The sequence below is a fragment of the Emys orbicularis genome, chromosome 4, assembly GCF_028017835.1.
Source record: "Emys orbicularis isolate rEmyOrb1 chromosome 4, rEmyOrb1.hap1, whole genome shotgun sequence".
Taxonomy (NCBI): domain Eukaryota; kingdom Metazoa; phylum Chordata; order Testudines; family Emydidae; genus Emys; species Emys orbicularis.
In genome coordinates this window covers 114,313,187-114,329,639 of record NC_088686.1, presented here as the reverse complement: position 1 = coordinate 114,329,639, position 16,453 = coordinate 114,313,187, and the positions used below count along the sequence as shown (strand labels likewise).

Sequence of the window (16,453 nt, the reverse complement as noted above, 5' to 3'; positions counted from 1 at the left end):
TCAGATTGGTTTCCAGTCATGAAATCATTCATAGGAAAAATGAGAGATCTTCCAAAACTGCTGTCAATGAGCAGCTATTCTCATACCAATCACTTGGGAATTATTGCAAACAAGCCGCACTTATGATAGCAAGAGTTAATCAGGTGAATCCTCTGATCATCAATGGAAGAATGGCAATGCAGAAATAAAAATGAAGGTAATGGAGAAATTACCCCGGGTGTTGATCCTGATCCAGTACCCAGCGGGGTCAGTGGAAGGTCTTCCATTAACTTCAACAGTGAATTGATCAAGCCCCAAAGGAGTAACCCCATTTAGCAAAAAGAAGTCTGTGATGTAATATATACCCATTTATAAGCATACATGCATTTATCTATATATACCCCCCAAAGACTATTGAAATGGTCTATAAGAGACACAGATATCTAGTAGTAAGATCAGAACACTGAAAACTAGGACTCCTATATTATTGCTGTCGATGCTACTGACTTGCTATGTGGCCTTTTGAGAGTCATTTAATCCCTTGGTGCCACAGACTACCTATCTATACAATGGGGATATTAGTACTTAAATTACAGGATAGTTTGTGGGCTGAATTAATTAATATCTATGAAGTACGTTATGATCCTCAGATGATATGTGCAAATACACTTTATGCAAGAAACTATTACTTTAATGTAACATAAAACAAATCAGTTTAATTAAAATGGTGCAAGTTTGTATATAGGTAAGGACTGCGGTGTAATGGTAGATGTTGTCGGTCAGAAACTGAACAGAAATGGATCTTATGGCAGCCAAGACTAAAATATATTGGGAGTCCTTTGTATTCAGAGTTTGCATAATTCCTGCCCATGCTAGGCCTTGATTTAGCTAAGGATATTAATCCGTCATTTTCATGAATGCTAAATTCATCCATTATTCCCATAGAAAGAACACACAAGGTCAGACCCTCATCTGGTTTCAATCAGCATAGCTATCTTGATTTCAATGGAGCAACATCAATTTACAACAAGCTGAGGATATGGCCCAGAGTATGCTTCTATCCTATTTCTAAGATACCTATCACCTTGGCACGTGAGCACAGAACATAGTTGTTTCAACAGCGTAAGAGCTCCAAAATGTGTTCTCCTGTGCATATACAGATGTTAATATGTTACACATACCACAGACCCCATGCCTCCAGCCTTTCAGGTGTACTCCTCTTGCAGCACAATCTCTGGAGTATGTAGAGAGCACGCTACACAGGGCCGCTTCACTCTTCTCAGCATTACAAGTGTCATAAACACAGTTCTAGGCAATACACAAGGAAACTGATATTATGATGAGAGCCCGAGCAGCAGAAACAAGGAGCCATCTTAAATATTTATATGATCATAAATTCGTTGCCAGTGAGACTTAACCCTCAATATTTGAAAGCCAAAGAATGTTCCTTTTTTGGATTACAAAATGAACAAATTCAACATTATTATGGGACAGTGTTTGCAACTTTTAAGGTACACAGATTATTGCCTCCTCATAACACACATTTGGTTAGCTGAGACTGAAACCCTGATCCTCCCTCTTAAAAAACACGGCCTCTACCACTGAGCTAAAGCAAGAGCTCTGTTAGCTATCACCTACAGAAATACCCTTATGTTCTTTCTAAGCTGCAACCAGTCAGTAGAAGGCAACATGCTCATACAGTTCCCATGCCTGCTTCTGCTTATATTAATGGGAAAAGCTCCCATTTGACATCAGTGGGAGAATTGGGCCAATAACTCTCATTGAAATCAACAGGAGCAGCAAAATTATCCACTACAAAATTCATTCCTGGTTTTGGTTAATTGCAACCTATTTTAAACATAGCTGGCCCATGAGTTTTCAATGAGATTTAATAATTTGGAACATTTGAAAGGTAACTTACAAGCCATTTTTTAGTTGGACCCAAAGGCACATTGGACAAGTCAAAGTTAGAATCCCAGGTGATTTCTAAGTGACTTGTATCAAAAAACCACTAGATTTTTTTTTTTCAAATTTTTCAGAAACTTCTTTACCTTCAGAATAAACATGGCCATTTTCAGGCCAAGTCAGTTTTCCGTATCATAATTACAGAGGTGCGAAATCAGGGCTTTCTAAGGACAGTTTGTTGCAATTTTAATAGGGAGTGACTAATGTCTCTTCACCAAAAAGCTGCTGATGTTGAATATATTCTTTTTTTAGATCTGAATTTTAAACGAAGCTAAGTGTGAAGCCAAGATGTTTCAGAAGCACTGAACTGTATTATAACATCTTTCTTGGAAGATTCCTTAAGTAACGTGTTAGATTACCTTCTAGGTATAAACAAAGTGCACAGAAAGCTAGTGTCTTACCTCCATCTATTCAGTTTCTTTTATTTAGACCTTGAGACCTACAAGTCTTATCATTTCACAATTAAAATGAGCTAGCACCATTTGTGGCAAGATATCAAACTAGTTAGTTTAAATGCCTTGCTGGTTACTAAAGCACCAGTCCAGCAAAACACTGAGGCCTATGCTTCACTTTAGACATATGAGCAGCCCCATTGATTACAATGGGGCTATGCATCAGAGCTCATCAACATTTTTTTCATTGGAATCTTTTTGGTGAAAATGGGTCTGTGATGTTGTCTAATTAAAATATAATCATGCAAATCATTATTTCGACCGTTATTATATAATTGCAATGCATCTTATACAAACTATAACTCATGGCCAGAAAGGGTTAAACAGCTTGCAGGCTGAATGACCCAAAGCCAACTTTAAAGTCATGTTAGAAAGGTATGCGAATGGTAATTAGGGTCATTCATGGTAAATAGGCTAGAACTTTGAAATGCAAACCTATATTGTTAGAAGTTAGAAGCAATACTGATTGTGTGTATCTTAAATGCTATCCAGGTAAACAGACTGTTCCTGTCTGTCCCTATAACTATTAATTCAGAGATCAAAAGGGAATATTAACATTTAGATGAATGAATGATGATAGTCTGCCTAATGGATAAATTGCCCTATGTTAATTTGTGTAACTAATTACTAGTTGTGTTTAGGAAACAGAAAGTTACATCTTTCAGAGTAGCAGCCCTGTTAGTCTGTATCCGCAAAAAGAACAGGAGTACTTGTGGCACCTTAGAGACTAACAAATTTATTAGAGCATAAGCTTTCGTGGGCTACAATCCGAAGAAGTGGGTTGTAGCCCACGAAAGCTTATGCTCTAATAAATTTGTTAGTCTCTAAGGTGCCACAAGTACTCCTGTTCTTTTTGAGAAGGTTACATCAAAAGTCTATTGTTTACCCAGGACTGTATGGTCAAGAGGAGGCTAGAAAACTGGACTATTTCTGAAAGAACTCTTTGCAACTACAAAGCTCACCATCTCTGCGATTAATCTGAACCTCAATGAATTGAACCCATGTCTGTATGTATATTGATCTTTTAACCATACTCTCTCTCTCTCTTCTTTTTTAATACATTTTAGTTTAGTTAATAAGAATTGGCATAAGTGTGTATTTGGGTTAGATCTGGAATATTCAATAACCTGGGAGGTAATGTGTCCGATCCTTTGGGATTGGTAGAACCTTTTATTTCATACGATGAAATAAAATTTTCAGAAATCTTCATCATATTTGACGAGGGTACCCAGATGGAGGCCTGAGGCTGGATCACTTTAAAGGAACTGTGTTGTTTGAACTTCTGAGTAACCAGTAAGGTATAACAGAAGCTGTTTAATGCTGGCTTGGTAAATCTAAGTATTGAATTATCCACCAGCTTTGGGGTTTGTCTGCCCCATTCTTTGTAGTTCACCCTAATTGAGTGACCACAGCTGGCCCCCACTGGGACCCCGGTCACAGTGGAGTAGTAGTTCTAGGATACATATTACCACAGGTTAATTAACCACACGCTTGTCAAAAATTAATTTTGAGATTAGAGAGTTTAAAGGTTAAAAATCAGTTACAATGAGTGACCCATGATCAAGATCCTGACAGAAAAAGCCTGGAAGAATTGTGCTCACAGAGGGAGTTGTCTTTTAAGAAAAAGCCCCAGAGTAGGAACTGAAAAATCTGTTAATTGCCAGTGATAAGGAAGTAGACTCAGCAAAAATGCTTGCATTGAGAAACCAGCAGCAGTTTGAACATGAACAAAAAATAGCTGATATGAAAAGAGAAGCTGCTGAAAGAAAGCAAGGAGCCCATGCAAGGCACATGGAACGGCTGGCTGCTGAGGAGAAGGTTGCTAGACTTAAGATCCAAATAAAAAAAAAACCAATGGAAGAACAGCAGAAGCTGTATCATCCTGAAAAGCCAGCTCCTCTCAACAACAAAGATGGGGATAGAATCTATCCAGTTTATAACAATGTTGGTATGTTGTATGAGTCTAAGCAGTTGTCTGTGTGTAACCAATATACCCCAACACTGCCACCTTTTATGTAAATGCTTTTACTGTGAGCTCAGGTAAAGGTAACCCCATAACATGTGCAGAGAATGTAAAAATCAATGGAAAAGCTGTTTAGGGCAAATTACAGCTTCTAATATCACTCTTGTTAAAGCAGATCTTGTCAAAAAGGAAGACTACTTACCAGATAAGAGTGTTAATAGTGTAATCCTCTATGAGTTTACTGTAAGTGTGCCTTTAGCCAAAATCCACCTTGAGTGGAATGGTGTTAAACAGGAAGTTATAGCTGGTATAAGGAAGTTATTGCCTAAGGATCTTTTGATTGGGGATGATATTAAAGCTTTGTTCAGTCAGGTTGACATAAACCAGTCAGAGGAAAGAAATAATCCTAAACCTGTGTCAATTAGGGGCAAGGACTTGGCTATGGAGCGTTTCTCCGAATGCTTGTCTGAGAAAGTTAGCTGTTTATCTGTGCAAAAAAGCAGTTTGTCTGTAAATGAAGTTTCTGAATGTCTGTCTAGTATCTCAGAAGTGAATCGGAAATTAGATAAAGCACAGAGAATACTCTTTGGTCAGGAAAATGTTTCTCTAGAGCAGATTAAAGTTAATGGTCAGGTTAAAGCCCTGAGGAAGGAAAGGATACATTCTTAGGGAGTAATGGATTGTTGGCTAGTAAAGCTTGTAAAAGGTGATTTGACTATGTTGCCTACTGACAGTGTGGAAACTTATGACAAGGAAGAAATGGTTCCTAAGCTTGTAGCTGTTGTCAGCAAAGAGAGCTGCAGGGGAGAAAACACTTCTAACCCTTTGACTATGAAGTCTACCAGCTTGCCTGAAAGCAGGGCTGGATTAACCTTTTGTGGGCCTGGCTTCAAACATATTTGTGGGCCGCCATGGAGGCAATGGAGCATGGCGTAGGGAGATCAGTCCCCAGAGCGAGGGGCCAGCCAGAGTCAATGGGGCATGGCGGCAGGGGCGGCCCCGCTCCACCCAACCCAGTGCGAGGGCACTATTTACAAACCGGTAGTTGCCAGATGCACAGTGGCCCGCCTGACCCTGTGCTGCCAGCGTGCCCCTTCCCCTCGGAGGCGGGCCCATGCCATGCCACACCCCCGCCCAACAACTCCCCAACTCCCTATGGCCAGAGCCCCCCCGGACCCACTATGCCCAGTGCTCCCCCAGACCTCCCCCACAAATTCACAGCATTTTGCACAAAACCATCCCTGCCCAGAGCCCCCCTGCCCACAGCCCCATCACAACTGCCCAACACGCCACATAGAACCCCCACTCCCTAGTGCCCCAACACACAGATCTTCCCCACCTCCTCACAGCCCAACCCCCCGTCCCAACCCCCCAGAGACCCACTCCCCCACGCCCTGCCTCCCGGCCACACTCACTGGCCCTGCTGGGAGGTGATTTGTCTGCCGAGCTGAGCCGGCAGCGTAGCCAGGGCTGGTCCCGGGGCAGGAAATCGCTCCAGCCCCTCAGGAGTAGTGTGACTAGCCAGGCCAGGGCCTGCCCCGGCCAGGATCCCTCAAGATGCACTTGCCTGGAGGGGCCCAGCCAAGCCCCGCACACTGTCGCCCCCCCCCCCCCCCCCCCCCGCCCATCCCCAGCTGAGACTGGCCAGGCTTCTGCACCAGTTCCAGATGGCTCAGCTCTGGGGAGACAGGCAAGGCCCCACAGGTGGTGGGAAGCAGAGACTGCCCGGAGCTGGAGGTGCACTGGGGTCCCGCCAGGGGGCAGACAGGAACAGGGGGCGGAGGGGCCAGGAGGCAGAGAGGAGACCTAAGCCAGCCGGCGGGCAGGCCGAGAGGAGCAAGTGGCGGGCCGGGGGAGCGAGCAGGGTCTCGGGGCTGCAGTGCAAGTGGAGCAGGCCAGGGCCCCTTCTGAGCATGGGCCCAGCTCCATGGAGCCACTGGCGCCATTGTAAACCCGCCACTGCCTGAAAGGGAATTGTGTAAATATCCTCCTAATGTGCCAGAGGTGATTCTGGATGTAAGTGAAACTCAGAAGGAGTTTGGTTATTTGTCCGTTGTGCCAAAGTCTGTTCTGGACATAACGAAAGTTCAGAAAGAATCTGTTGCAGTGCATGATATTACAGAAGGAAAGGAATTTCTGGGTGAAATCTTTGAAGTTTGTGAGAAGTCAATAGCTGTGCCCTAGGGAGGGGTGAAAAGGAATTGCTTCCTTTGACTCTTAATGGGCCATTGTTGATAGTAAACAGTCTCCCTTCTGAGGAAAGTGTATTGGTGCCTAATGGCCAAAGTCTTTCAAATAAAAATGAATCTACTGAATTTGCTTTGGAAAAAGCTAGTGTGGATAGCTTAAAGGAGGCTTCATTAGCTAATATTGGAAGTGAACAGTCTGGGTCTCGGGTTCAAGGAAAAGGCTGGATTCCTGGCTTTACACAGCAAAGCAGCCTTATGAATCGACCCATAGACACTTGGGAATTGTCGTGTGATTTCTTAGTAAGTTCTAATGCATCTGATGCCTTGTGGGTGCAGAAATTGGTAGTTGAAAAGCAGCTGTGTCCACAATAGAAAAGAACCACAAATCCTTGCAGAATATTCTTAAACTCTTGTTTTGTTACTTCCTCCTTGGCATCAGTGCATTTAATTTTAAAGAGCAAGTAGAATACGGCAAGTAATCCCCACCTGATCAGAATACATTTATGGCAGGTCAAGTTTTGGACTAGATTAAAACAATTCCTTACCTTGACATATGATGAGGGATCTACAACGGAATGACAGGAAGCAAATACACCACTTGTGTTAGACAGAAGTTCACACCAGTGCTGCCCAAATTTTTCTGAAAGGGAAAGTAGGGATAAACTACCCACATATGCAAATTTATAATCTCCCTCTTTCTCAATGGGCTTTACAAATCTCGAAAATGTTTTTCATCTTGAAGATATTTTAAGACATTCAGGTAAGAGTGGAAGGAAATAGTAGACAATCAGAAACCATGGTGATGAGTGTGATTAGATTGACAGATATAGTGGTCTGAACATTTCCATTTGTTACTAATATCAGTCCTGTGGTTTAGGTTTGCAGGACAGATGTTAGAATGCATTTTTCTCACTTCAATCACTTTTTTCCAGTCACTTCCAAAGACATGATCGAACTAGCCACGTGATCACCAGCAAACTGTAGATTTCCTAACACATGGTGGCACTTACCAGGGCAGATCTTGCACTGAAGCCAAACTGGGAGTTTTGGCTGCACATAGGTACAGCTTGTTCAGAAAGGACAGGCAGGGAAAAAGGGAGAACGTGTTGCCTTGCATATCAAAGATGTATACACTTGCACTGAGGTTGAGATAGAAATGAGAGGCAACCCTGTTGAAAGTCTCGAGGTAAGGAAAAAAGGAGTAAAAACCAAGGGTGACATTATGGCAGGAGCCTACTATAGACCAACTAACCAGGAAGAAGAGGTGGATGAGGATTTTTTTAAACAACAAATAAAATAATTGAAAGCACAGGACTTGGTGGTGATGGGGGATTTCAAATACCCACACATCTGTTGGGAAAATAATACAGCAGGGCACAGGTTATCCAACAGGTTCTTGGAATGCATTGGAGGCAATTTTTATTAAAGAAGGTGGAGAAAGCAACAAGGGGAGAGGCTGTTCTAGACTTGATTCTGACAAATGGGGCAGCACAGGTTGAGAATTTGAAGGTGGAAGGCAGATTGGGTGAAAATGATCATAAAATGATAGAGATCATGATTCTAAGGAATAGTAGGAGGGAAAATAGCAGAATAAAGACAGTGAACTTCAAGAAAGCAAAATAACTAACTCAGAGAACTGGCAGGTAAGATTTGATGGGGAACAAGTCTAAGGGAAAAAAGAGTTCAGGAGAACTGGCAGTTTTTTACGGAGACATTATTAAGAGCACAAAAGCAAACTATCCCAATGAGTAGGAAAGATAGAAAGTATGGTTGGAGACCACCCCGGCTTAACCAGGAGATCTTCAATGACCTGAAACTCAAAAAAGAGTGATACAAAAAGTAGAAACTAGGTCAAAAAAACACACACACACAAGCATGTAGGAATAAAATTAGAAAGCCCAGGGCACAAAATGAGATTAAACTAGCTACGGACATAAAGGCTAACAAGAAAACATTGTCCAAGTACATTAGAAGCAAGAGGAAGACCAACAAAAGGGTAGGCCCATTACTTAATGAGGAGGGAAAGACAATAACAGAAAATGCAGCAATGGTCAAAGAGTCAAATGTCTCTTTTGTTTCATTTTTTACCAAAAAAGCTACCAGTGTTTGGATAACTAACATAGTAAACATCAGTGTAAATGGGGTACAATCTGAGGCTAAAATAGGGAAAGAACAAGTTAAAAATTACTTAGACAAGTTAGATGTCTTCAAGTTGGCAGGGCCTAACAAAGTATATCCTAGAATACTTAAGGAACTGACTGAATAGATCTCTGAGCCATTAGTGATCATCTTTGAGAACTCATGGAGGACAGGAGAGATCCCAGAGGACTGGAAAAGGGCAAATATAGTGCCTACCTATAAAAAGGGGAATAAGGACAACCCAGGGTATTATCGATCAGTAAGCTGAACTTCTGCACCCAGAAAGACCATGGAGCAAATATTCAAGCAATCTGTGTGTAAGCTTCAAGAAGATAATAAGGTGATAAATAACAGTCAACATGGATTTGTCAAGAACAAATCATGTCAAAACAACCTTACATCCCTCTTTGACAGGGTAGCAAGCATTTTGGATGGGGGAAGCACTGGATGTGATATATCTCAACTTTAGTAAGGCTTTTGATACTGCCTCTTATGACCATCGCATGAGCAAACTGAGGAAATATAGCCTAGATGAACCTACTATATAAGGTGGGTGCATAACTGATTGTAAAACCATACTCAGAGAGTAGTTTTCAATGGTTTCCAGTCAAGTTGGAAGGTCATATCATGTGGGGTCCTGCCTGGATCTGTCCTGTGTCTGGTTCTGTTCAATATCTTCATAAATTATATGGTTAATGCCATAGAGAGTACACTTATAAAGTTTGTGAATGATACCAAGCTGGAAGGGGTTACAAATGCTTCGGAGGACAGGATTAGAATTCAAAATTATCTTGGCAAACTGGAGAAATGGTCTGAACTAAGTAGGATGAAATTCAGTAAGAACAAATGAAAAGTTCTACACTTAGGAAGGAATGATCAATTTCACAAATACAAATGGGAAATGACTGCCTAGGAAGAAGTACTGCAGAAAAGGATCTGTGTGTTACAGTAGATCACAAATTAAATATGAGTCAACAATGTAACACTGTTGCAAAAAAAGCCAACATCATTCTGGGATGTATTAGCAGGGGTGTTGTAAGCAAGACACGAGAAATAAATCTTCCACTCTACTCAGCACTGATAAGGCTTCAACTGGAGTATTGTGTCCAGTTCGGGGTGCCACATTTCAGGAAAGATGTGGACAAATTGGAAAGTCCAGAGGAGAGCAACAGAAATGATTAAACGTCTAGAAAACATGAGCTACAAGGAAAGACTGAAACAAATGTGTTTGTTTAGTCTGGAAAGGAAGACTGCGGGGGAATATGATAAAAGCCTTCAAGCACTTAAAGGGTTCTTATAAAGAGGAGGATGATAAATTGTTTTCCTTATCCTTTGAGGACAGCACGAGAAGTAATAGGCTTAAATTGTAGCAAGGGAAATTTAGGTTAGACACTAGGGAAAGCTTCCTAACTGTAAGGGTAGTTAAGCCTGAAACAAATTATCTAGGGAGATTGTGGAATCTCCATCAGTGGACGTTTTAAAGAACAAGTTAGATAAACTCCTCTCAGGGATGGTCTAGAAATCTAGATAATACTTAGAACTGCCTCAATGCAGGGGACTGGACTAGATGACTTATCAAGTTCCCTTCCAGTACTACACATGTATGATTCTGTGATTCTATGGAATGCAGGGTCAGGCTTATTGGGCCAGATCCTCAACTAGTGCAGTATGGTGTAGTTCCACTGATTTCAGTGGTGCTATGCCAATTTATATCAGCAGATGATATGGAGCATAATGTTAATAACAATATATTTTTAGTCTTTAAAGTCCTTTATTCTAATACATCTTCTTTGGGTTTTCAAATTAATCAGTGATCAAATCAAATGGAAAGTGCCACATCTTTCTGCATTACTATGTATGTTCTGTTTTAAAAACAAAACTATCACCTTTTAAACATGGAAGAACAACCTTTTCAAGGTTAAACCACCTCCAGACGAAACCATTGTGTTTTCTCTTCTAATAGCATTGGAAGACAGACAGCTCTTGAGACCATAAACTCCCTGGTTAAAAGATTTCTAAAGCAATATAGGCTACCGGAAATACAACAGACATTTAGCTCTGGAACATCAATGAGGATAAGTACCTTTGTCCACACTGTTTGCACAAGGGTCCTCAAAGTTATCTTCAACATCAGGACAGCTGCCCCTAGTCTTCCATGAGTTACCAAAGGCTGAAGCTGAATCCTCCACAACTCCACTAATTGTCCGAAAGTCATCAATCTGGATGTTGTTGAAATTGCCACAAAGACCTGGGTGGGGGATAAATCACAATCAAATGGTATAAATAGGGTTTTGAGATTTAGAGGGATGAGCTTAGCTCTCTGATGTTCTAGGTTTCCATCCAGGAAGTAGGAGACAAAGACTTGTCTTGCTTGGTATATTTAATATCCACACACAGTAGACTAGCCTTTTTAAGGTTTAATTTTTATTATCTATACTACAGTAGAACCAAGGGGCCCCAACAGAGACTGGTGCTGTACATACACATAGTGAGAGACTGTCTCTACCTCAAAGAGTTTACAAACTAAAGAAATGGCAAAAAAAAGTTGGAGAAACAGAATATTACGCCATTTTACAGGTAGGAAACAGAGGCACTGAGAGGTTAAGTGACTTGCCCAGGGTGTAACAGAAAGTCTGTGGAAAAGGTAGGAATCTAATCCACAGCTCTTGAGTCCCAGCCCAATATCTTAACCAGTCTTCCTTTATAGTCTAATCATTCAAAAGATTCTCACATACCACATAATATGAAATTCAATTTACCTACCTCAGCAGAGTGGAAGGATTTAGTTGATCCTACCTAGACTTTAAGTTTTTGTTCCAGGTATTGCACTCAATATGTTTATGGAAATATGCTTATGAGTGTGAATATAATGTAACTGGAATATGCTTTATGCAAAAGGTCTCTTGTAAGGTATCATTACAAAGCTTATAATCTACTGAGTGTGTTCATCCTATTTGTATGAATGTATCATTCTTGTATCTGAAACTAGAAATATGAAGTATTACTCTGAGGTCCTATTGTAATTATGCAAAGTGTGGGCAATTAATGGTGGGTTGGAATCTTGATGGATCCCATTAACCAGGACAATTGGTTGTAAATGGCTCTGTTTACTCGCAAACCTTCCTGGGTACATGCAGGCCAACCCTGAAAGAATGGAGAATGAGGTCTTACAGTGACATGTGATCATGTCACCTGGTACTGGAATCCATCTTAAACCTGTTGCTTTTCCATTTAGAAGGAAGGGTGGGAACCCAGAGAGAGACAAAGGATTCCCGCCTTGTGCCAAAGCTATAAAAGAAGGTGGAACAGAACAAAGGGGGCTGCAATCATGAGAAATCCCCTAGTTACCACCTGAGCTGGAACTAACAAGAACTGTACCAGGGGAAAGGATTGGGCCCAGACTAAGAAGGAGTCTAGTCTGTGAAAGAAGCTTATTGGAACATCTCTGAGGGTGAGATTTACCTGTATTCAGTTTCTTAATGTATTAGGCTTAGACATGTGTGTTTTGTTTTATTTTACTTGGTAACTTACTTTGTTCTGTCTGTTATTACTTGAAAACACTTAAATCCTACTTTTTATACTTAATAAAATCCCTTTTGTTTATTAATTAACCCAGAGTAAGTGATTAATACCTGGGGGAGCAAACAGCTGTGCATATCTCTCTATCAGTGTTATAGAGGGCGGACAATTTATGAATTTACCCTGTATAAGCTTTATACAGAGTAAAACAGATTTATTTGGGATTTGGATCCCATTCGGAGCTGGGTGTTTGGGTGCTGAAGACAGGAGCACTTCTTAAGCTGTTTTCAGTTAAGTCTGCAGCTTTGGGGTGTGGTTCAGACCCTGGGTCTGTGTTGCAGCAGAGTAGCGTGTCTGGCTCAACAAGGCAAGGTCCTGGAGTCCCAAGCTGTCAGGGAAAATGGGCTCAGAGGTAGTTTCAGCATGTCAGGTGACGGTCCCAAGGAGGTCTCTGTGACCGAACTCATCACACCAGGGATGCAAGGTATTTGAATAAGGCTCTCAGTTCACTAAGGTCAAAATGGAAGCAAGTAATTTGGACAGGAAGGGTGATGGATGTACCATTATAACATGGGTAGACATCAAGAGCGTAATATACTGTACCAGATGTGTGATTTTGGTAAGAGTCATCCACTGTTATGAAGAGCTGCATAATGGGTTTTATTTGCACTTGAATCTGTACTCCAAATGAGGTCAAGATGTTGATGTAGAATGTAGACGGTCTGAAGATAGTGATGCCATCTAAAAATATATAAATATATCTTTACCAAGAAAATATGTACAAACCTGCATATATGTGAAGAGTGGACGACACCAAACATACACCTCCATTTGCTTGCTCACTGAACAGGAATGTAGCAATTGTGGTCCATCTAGTCCAGTATCTTGTCTCTGACAGTGGCCAGAAACAGATTCTTCAGAGGAAGGTGCAAGAACCTGCTGCAGGCAGGTGTGGGATAACCTGGGGCAGATGTGAACACTGAAGAAGGAACACTTACCTCTAGTTATTGGCAGCACTGCAATGAAATTATTGATATAGACATTTCCACAGGAACAGAGTCGGATATTCTGCAAATGGAAAATGAAATATGCCACAATGACAATCAAATATCAAAGAAAGGGATGGAATTGGCGTCACATTCTGACATGCTTCAGCCTTGGAAACTTCTGACAGAAGGGAGAGTCTTCAATAAATCAAGACCCCTCCGCCCCATAACACAGTTTGATATTATCTGGTGGGTGGTGTTGTCCAGGGATCTGTGCAGCAACATTGAAAAATTCTGAGAGCTGTACTGGAAAAAAAGAGAACCCATCCCCTAAGCAATATCCTTGACAGCATATGTTAACTCACTTAACTTTTTGAGGACAATAGAGGACATTTACTTAGAGGACATTTACATCTTCAGAGCACTGTGCAGACATCAGGCCTGATTCTGTTCCCAGAGGAGTAAATTGGAATTTTGCCATAGGCTACAGGGGGAGCGGGATTAGGCCTTCCATCTGGAAAACAATGTGCTGTTATGGTGACTCTACTCCACAAAGGAGATTAGAGAGGATACAGCACAAGGTAACAAAGGTATAATCAGGTCTCAAGAATCTTAATGATAAGAAAGGTATAAGGGACCTGGGCTTCTATTTATTTCTTGGAAAAGAGGAGATGTTTTTGAAGAAGAAATTCTCAAAATTATGAAAAGGACCAAGAAGGCTGATAGAGATTCTTTTTGAACCTCTTACCACTGTGAAAAACGCAAGAGGCAGAATCTCAAAAGTTAGGAACTTAGGAGAAAACAGAGGATTGCTGTAGAACTAAGCTGGTAAACATATGGACCAGAGGAGACCCATAAAACCAAATTCAAGCCCCTTTCCCTTTTCCCTTCAAAACAGTCAAGAAGGCATGCTGCAAGGGTGGTGATACTTTAGATCCATTTTTGGTGGCTCCTCCTTACCCCCATCCCATATATGTATATAAGAGTTGCCTGACTTAGGTTGGAGGAAGTTCCCAGGAAAGATAATTGAAGCAAAAAGTACAAATGAATTCAATAATTCCCCAATGGTTTGTTCCTGGAGTAGGAGAGTATGTGGACGATCAGAAAACATACAGGTTAGAGAAACAATGGTCTTGTGATCAAGGCACCCGACAGAGACTCCTGAGATCTATGTCTGTGTGGCTTTGAGTAACTCAGTCTCTGTGTTCCACCGTTATCTATCAAATGGGGACAATAATACATCCCCTCTCCCACCCTTCATCAGTCTGTTTAGATGGTAAAATCTTTGGGGCAAGGACTGCCTCTTCTTATGTGTTTATACAGAGCCTAGCACAGAGCTCTGATCTTGTAGGGGAATATTACAAACATTTAATCAAAAAGTGCAGGCATGGAGGGCAAGATGATCTTTCCTGGTCCTTACATTTCTTTTTAACCTAAGTAGTTACCAATGACTTACAAGGGCTCTTAATGTGACTAATACATTCTTCAAGCAAGTCATAGTGCTTGATATCCCACACTGAATGATCTCACCAACAACCACAAAGCTGCTGCCATTGTCCTGAAAATAAGCCAGAAAAACAGGTATGTAAACCATTTTCTATCATATAATAAGAAGCAAGCAGTGGGTAAAATAGATCTCTAAAATATTTACAGGGAAATAGGAAAGGACCCAGACATGCCAACTACAATTGCAAAATGTTACCTTTCACTCCCACTTGCAAAACCATGCCCGTTAACCTTTCCCTTATGGTCCATTCCTTCAGTATCTGCTGCTAGTCTATTTTTCAAAGGGCTACTTGGAGCTGGATCTTTGGATAAGAAGGGGCCAGCTCATCCACCTTTGTTTTCCAGACAATTTTCCACCAGGACAAAGTGAGGAAATCTATGCTAATAGGTCCCCTAGAAAAGTAAATAATTTTTTAAAACTTATTTAAAAAGTTGTGTTGATGCAGAAAGGACCCACTGATAAGCACAGAGCAGATGAGATTCAGACTTATGAGGTAGCAAATAGGACCACTCGTGCTTAAAAGTTAAGCACATGCTGAAGTGCTTTGTTAGATTGGGAGCCATCTGAGCAAATGAGGCGATAAAGCTCTAACATATCTTAGCTTTTAATCCTAAATAGATTGAGAAATTAAAGAAGCTATTTTTCATACCTTAGCTAAGACATAATGACAATTGCCATGAAAAATGAACTCTTTGTTATCAAACGTAGTAATGTGGAACCCTCCCTCCACATTGCAATTTCCAGAAAGAGGCAGAGATACACAAACCCATTGGCCACCAGCACAGGTACTATAAAAAACAAAGAGGAACAGTTATAATCGGAATACATGTGAGGAGATATCATCTGTGTTGAAAATTTGAGATGTCTGTATAAATCAGTCACTTCTTCTTCCTGTTGTTAGTAGAGCTGGCTGAAACTTAGAATTTCCATTTCAGGGAAATTTCAACATTTTGAAATTTGTTTCATTCTGAATCAGAACAAAAACAAATATTTTCAAAATTTTCTGCCAAACAGAAATTCCAAATTGGAAAATTTTCATTTTGGAATTCTGAAATTTTGTTTAGAATTTTATTTTATTTTATAATATTTTTTTATTTTTACATTACTTCATAACATGCACTAGTGTAAAAATCACACATCATAATGTGACAGAATATAATGGTTCAAATAGTCTATTACTTTATTTCATTTCATTTTTAAAATAATCAATTGCAGCTGCTACTTAATACTGATTGATTGATTATCTTCCTTTCTAGATCAAATTGTTTCCTGTTCATGTTGTAATGAAACGGTTTGAATACAATTTCAGAATTCCCTGAAACAAAGCTTTGGAATTCTCCAAACAAAAATTTCAGAAACAACATTTTTTAAATTTGGAAATATTATTTTTCCCATGGAATGTCAGAGACAATTGACACATTTTTTAAACGTGTCTGTTTCTATCCACAATGGCATGTTCAGTTGGAAAGACATTTCAATGCATAGTTTGGACCAGCTTTAGTTAGTTTGTTACTCAGCTACCTATTCAATGCAATGCTCCTCCCAAATGTATAAGGCTTTGCATCATCAGGCCCGGAAAGAATAAAAGCTTACTGAAGTTAATGGAAAGAAATTTACCCTTGGGTACTTAAAGATCTAGCTGAAGCAATCCTGGAACCATTAACCGTTATCTTCAAGAACTATTTGGAGGATGAGTGAGGTCCGAGAGGACAAGACAAGGGCAAACATAGTACCTATCTTTCACAGGGGGGAAG

The 16,453-nt window shown here is 40.6% G+C and overlaps 1 protein-coding gene across 1 annotated transcript in view; it reads right to left on the bottom strand.

The window, feature by feature from the left end:
• LOC135877797 (mucin-5B-like) overlaps positions 1 to 16,453 on the bottom strand; it is a 66,070-nt gene that overhangs the window by 35,046 nt on the left and 14,571 nt on the right. Inside the window, exons 9-15 of the mRNA XM_065403348.1 lie at positions 15,349 to 15,487; positions 14,649 to 14,750; positions 13,205 to 13,274; positions 12,810 to 12,947; positions 10,771 to 10,935; positions 7,094 to 7,188; positions 1,161 to 1,287 (exon numbers count right to left, since the gene is read on the bottom strand). Coding sequence (XP_065259420.1) covers positions 1,161 to 1,287; positions 7,094 to 7,188; positions 10,771 to 10,935; positions 12,810 to 12,947; positions 13,205 to 13,274; positions 14,649 to 14,750; positions 15,349 to 15,487 — 836 coding nt within the window. The remainder of the gene's footprint in view (positions 1 to 1,160; positions 1,288 to 7,093; positions 7,189 to 10,770; positions 10,936 to 12,809; positions 12,948 to 13,204; positions 13,275 to 14,648; positions 14,751 to 15,348; positions 15,488 to 16,453) is intronic.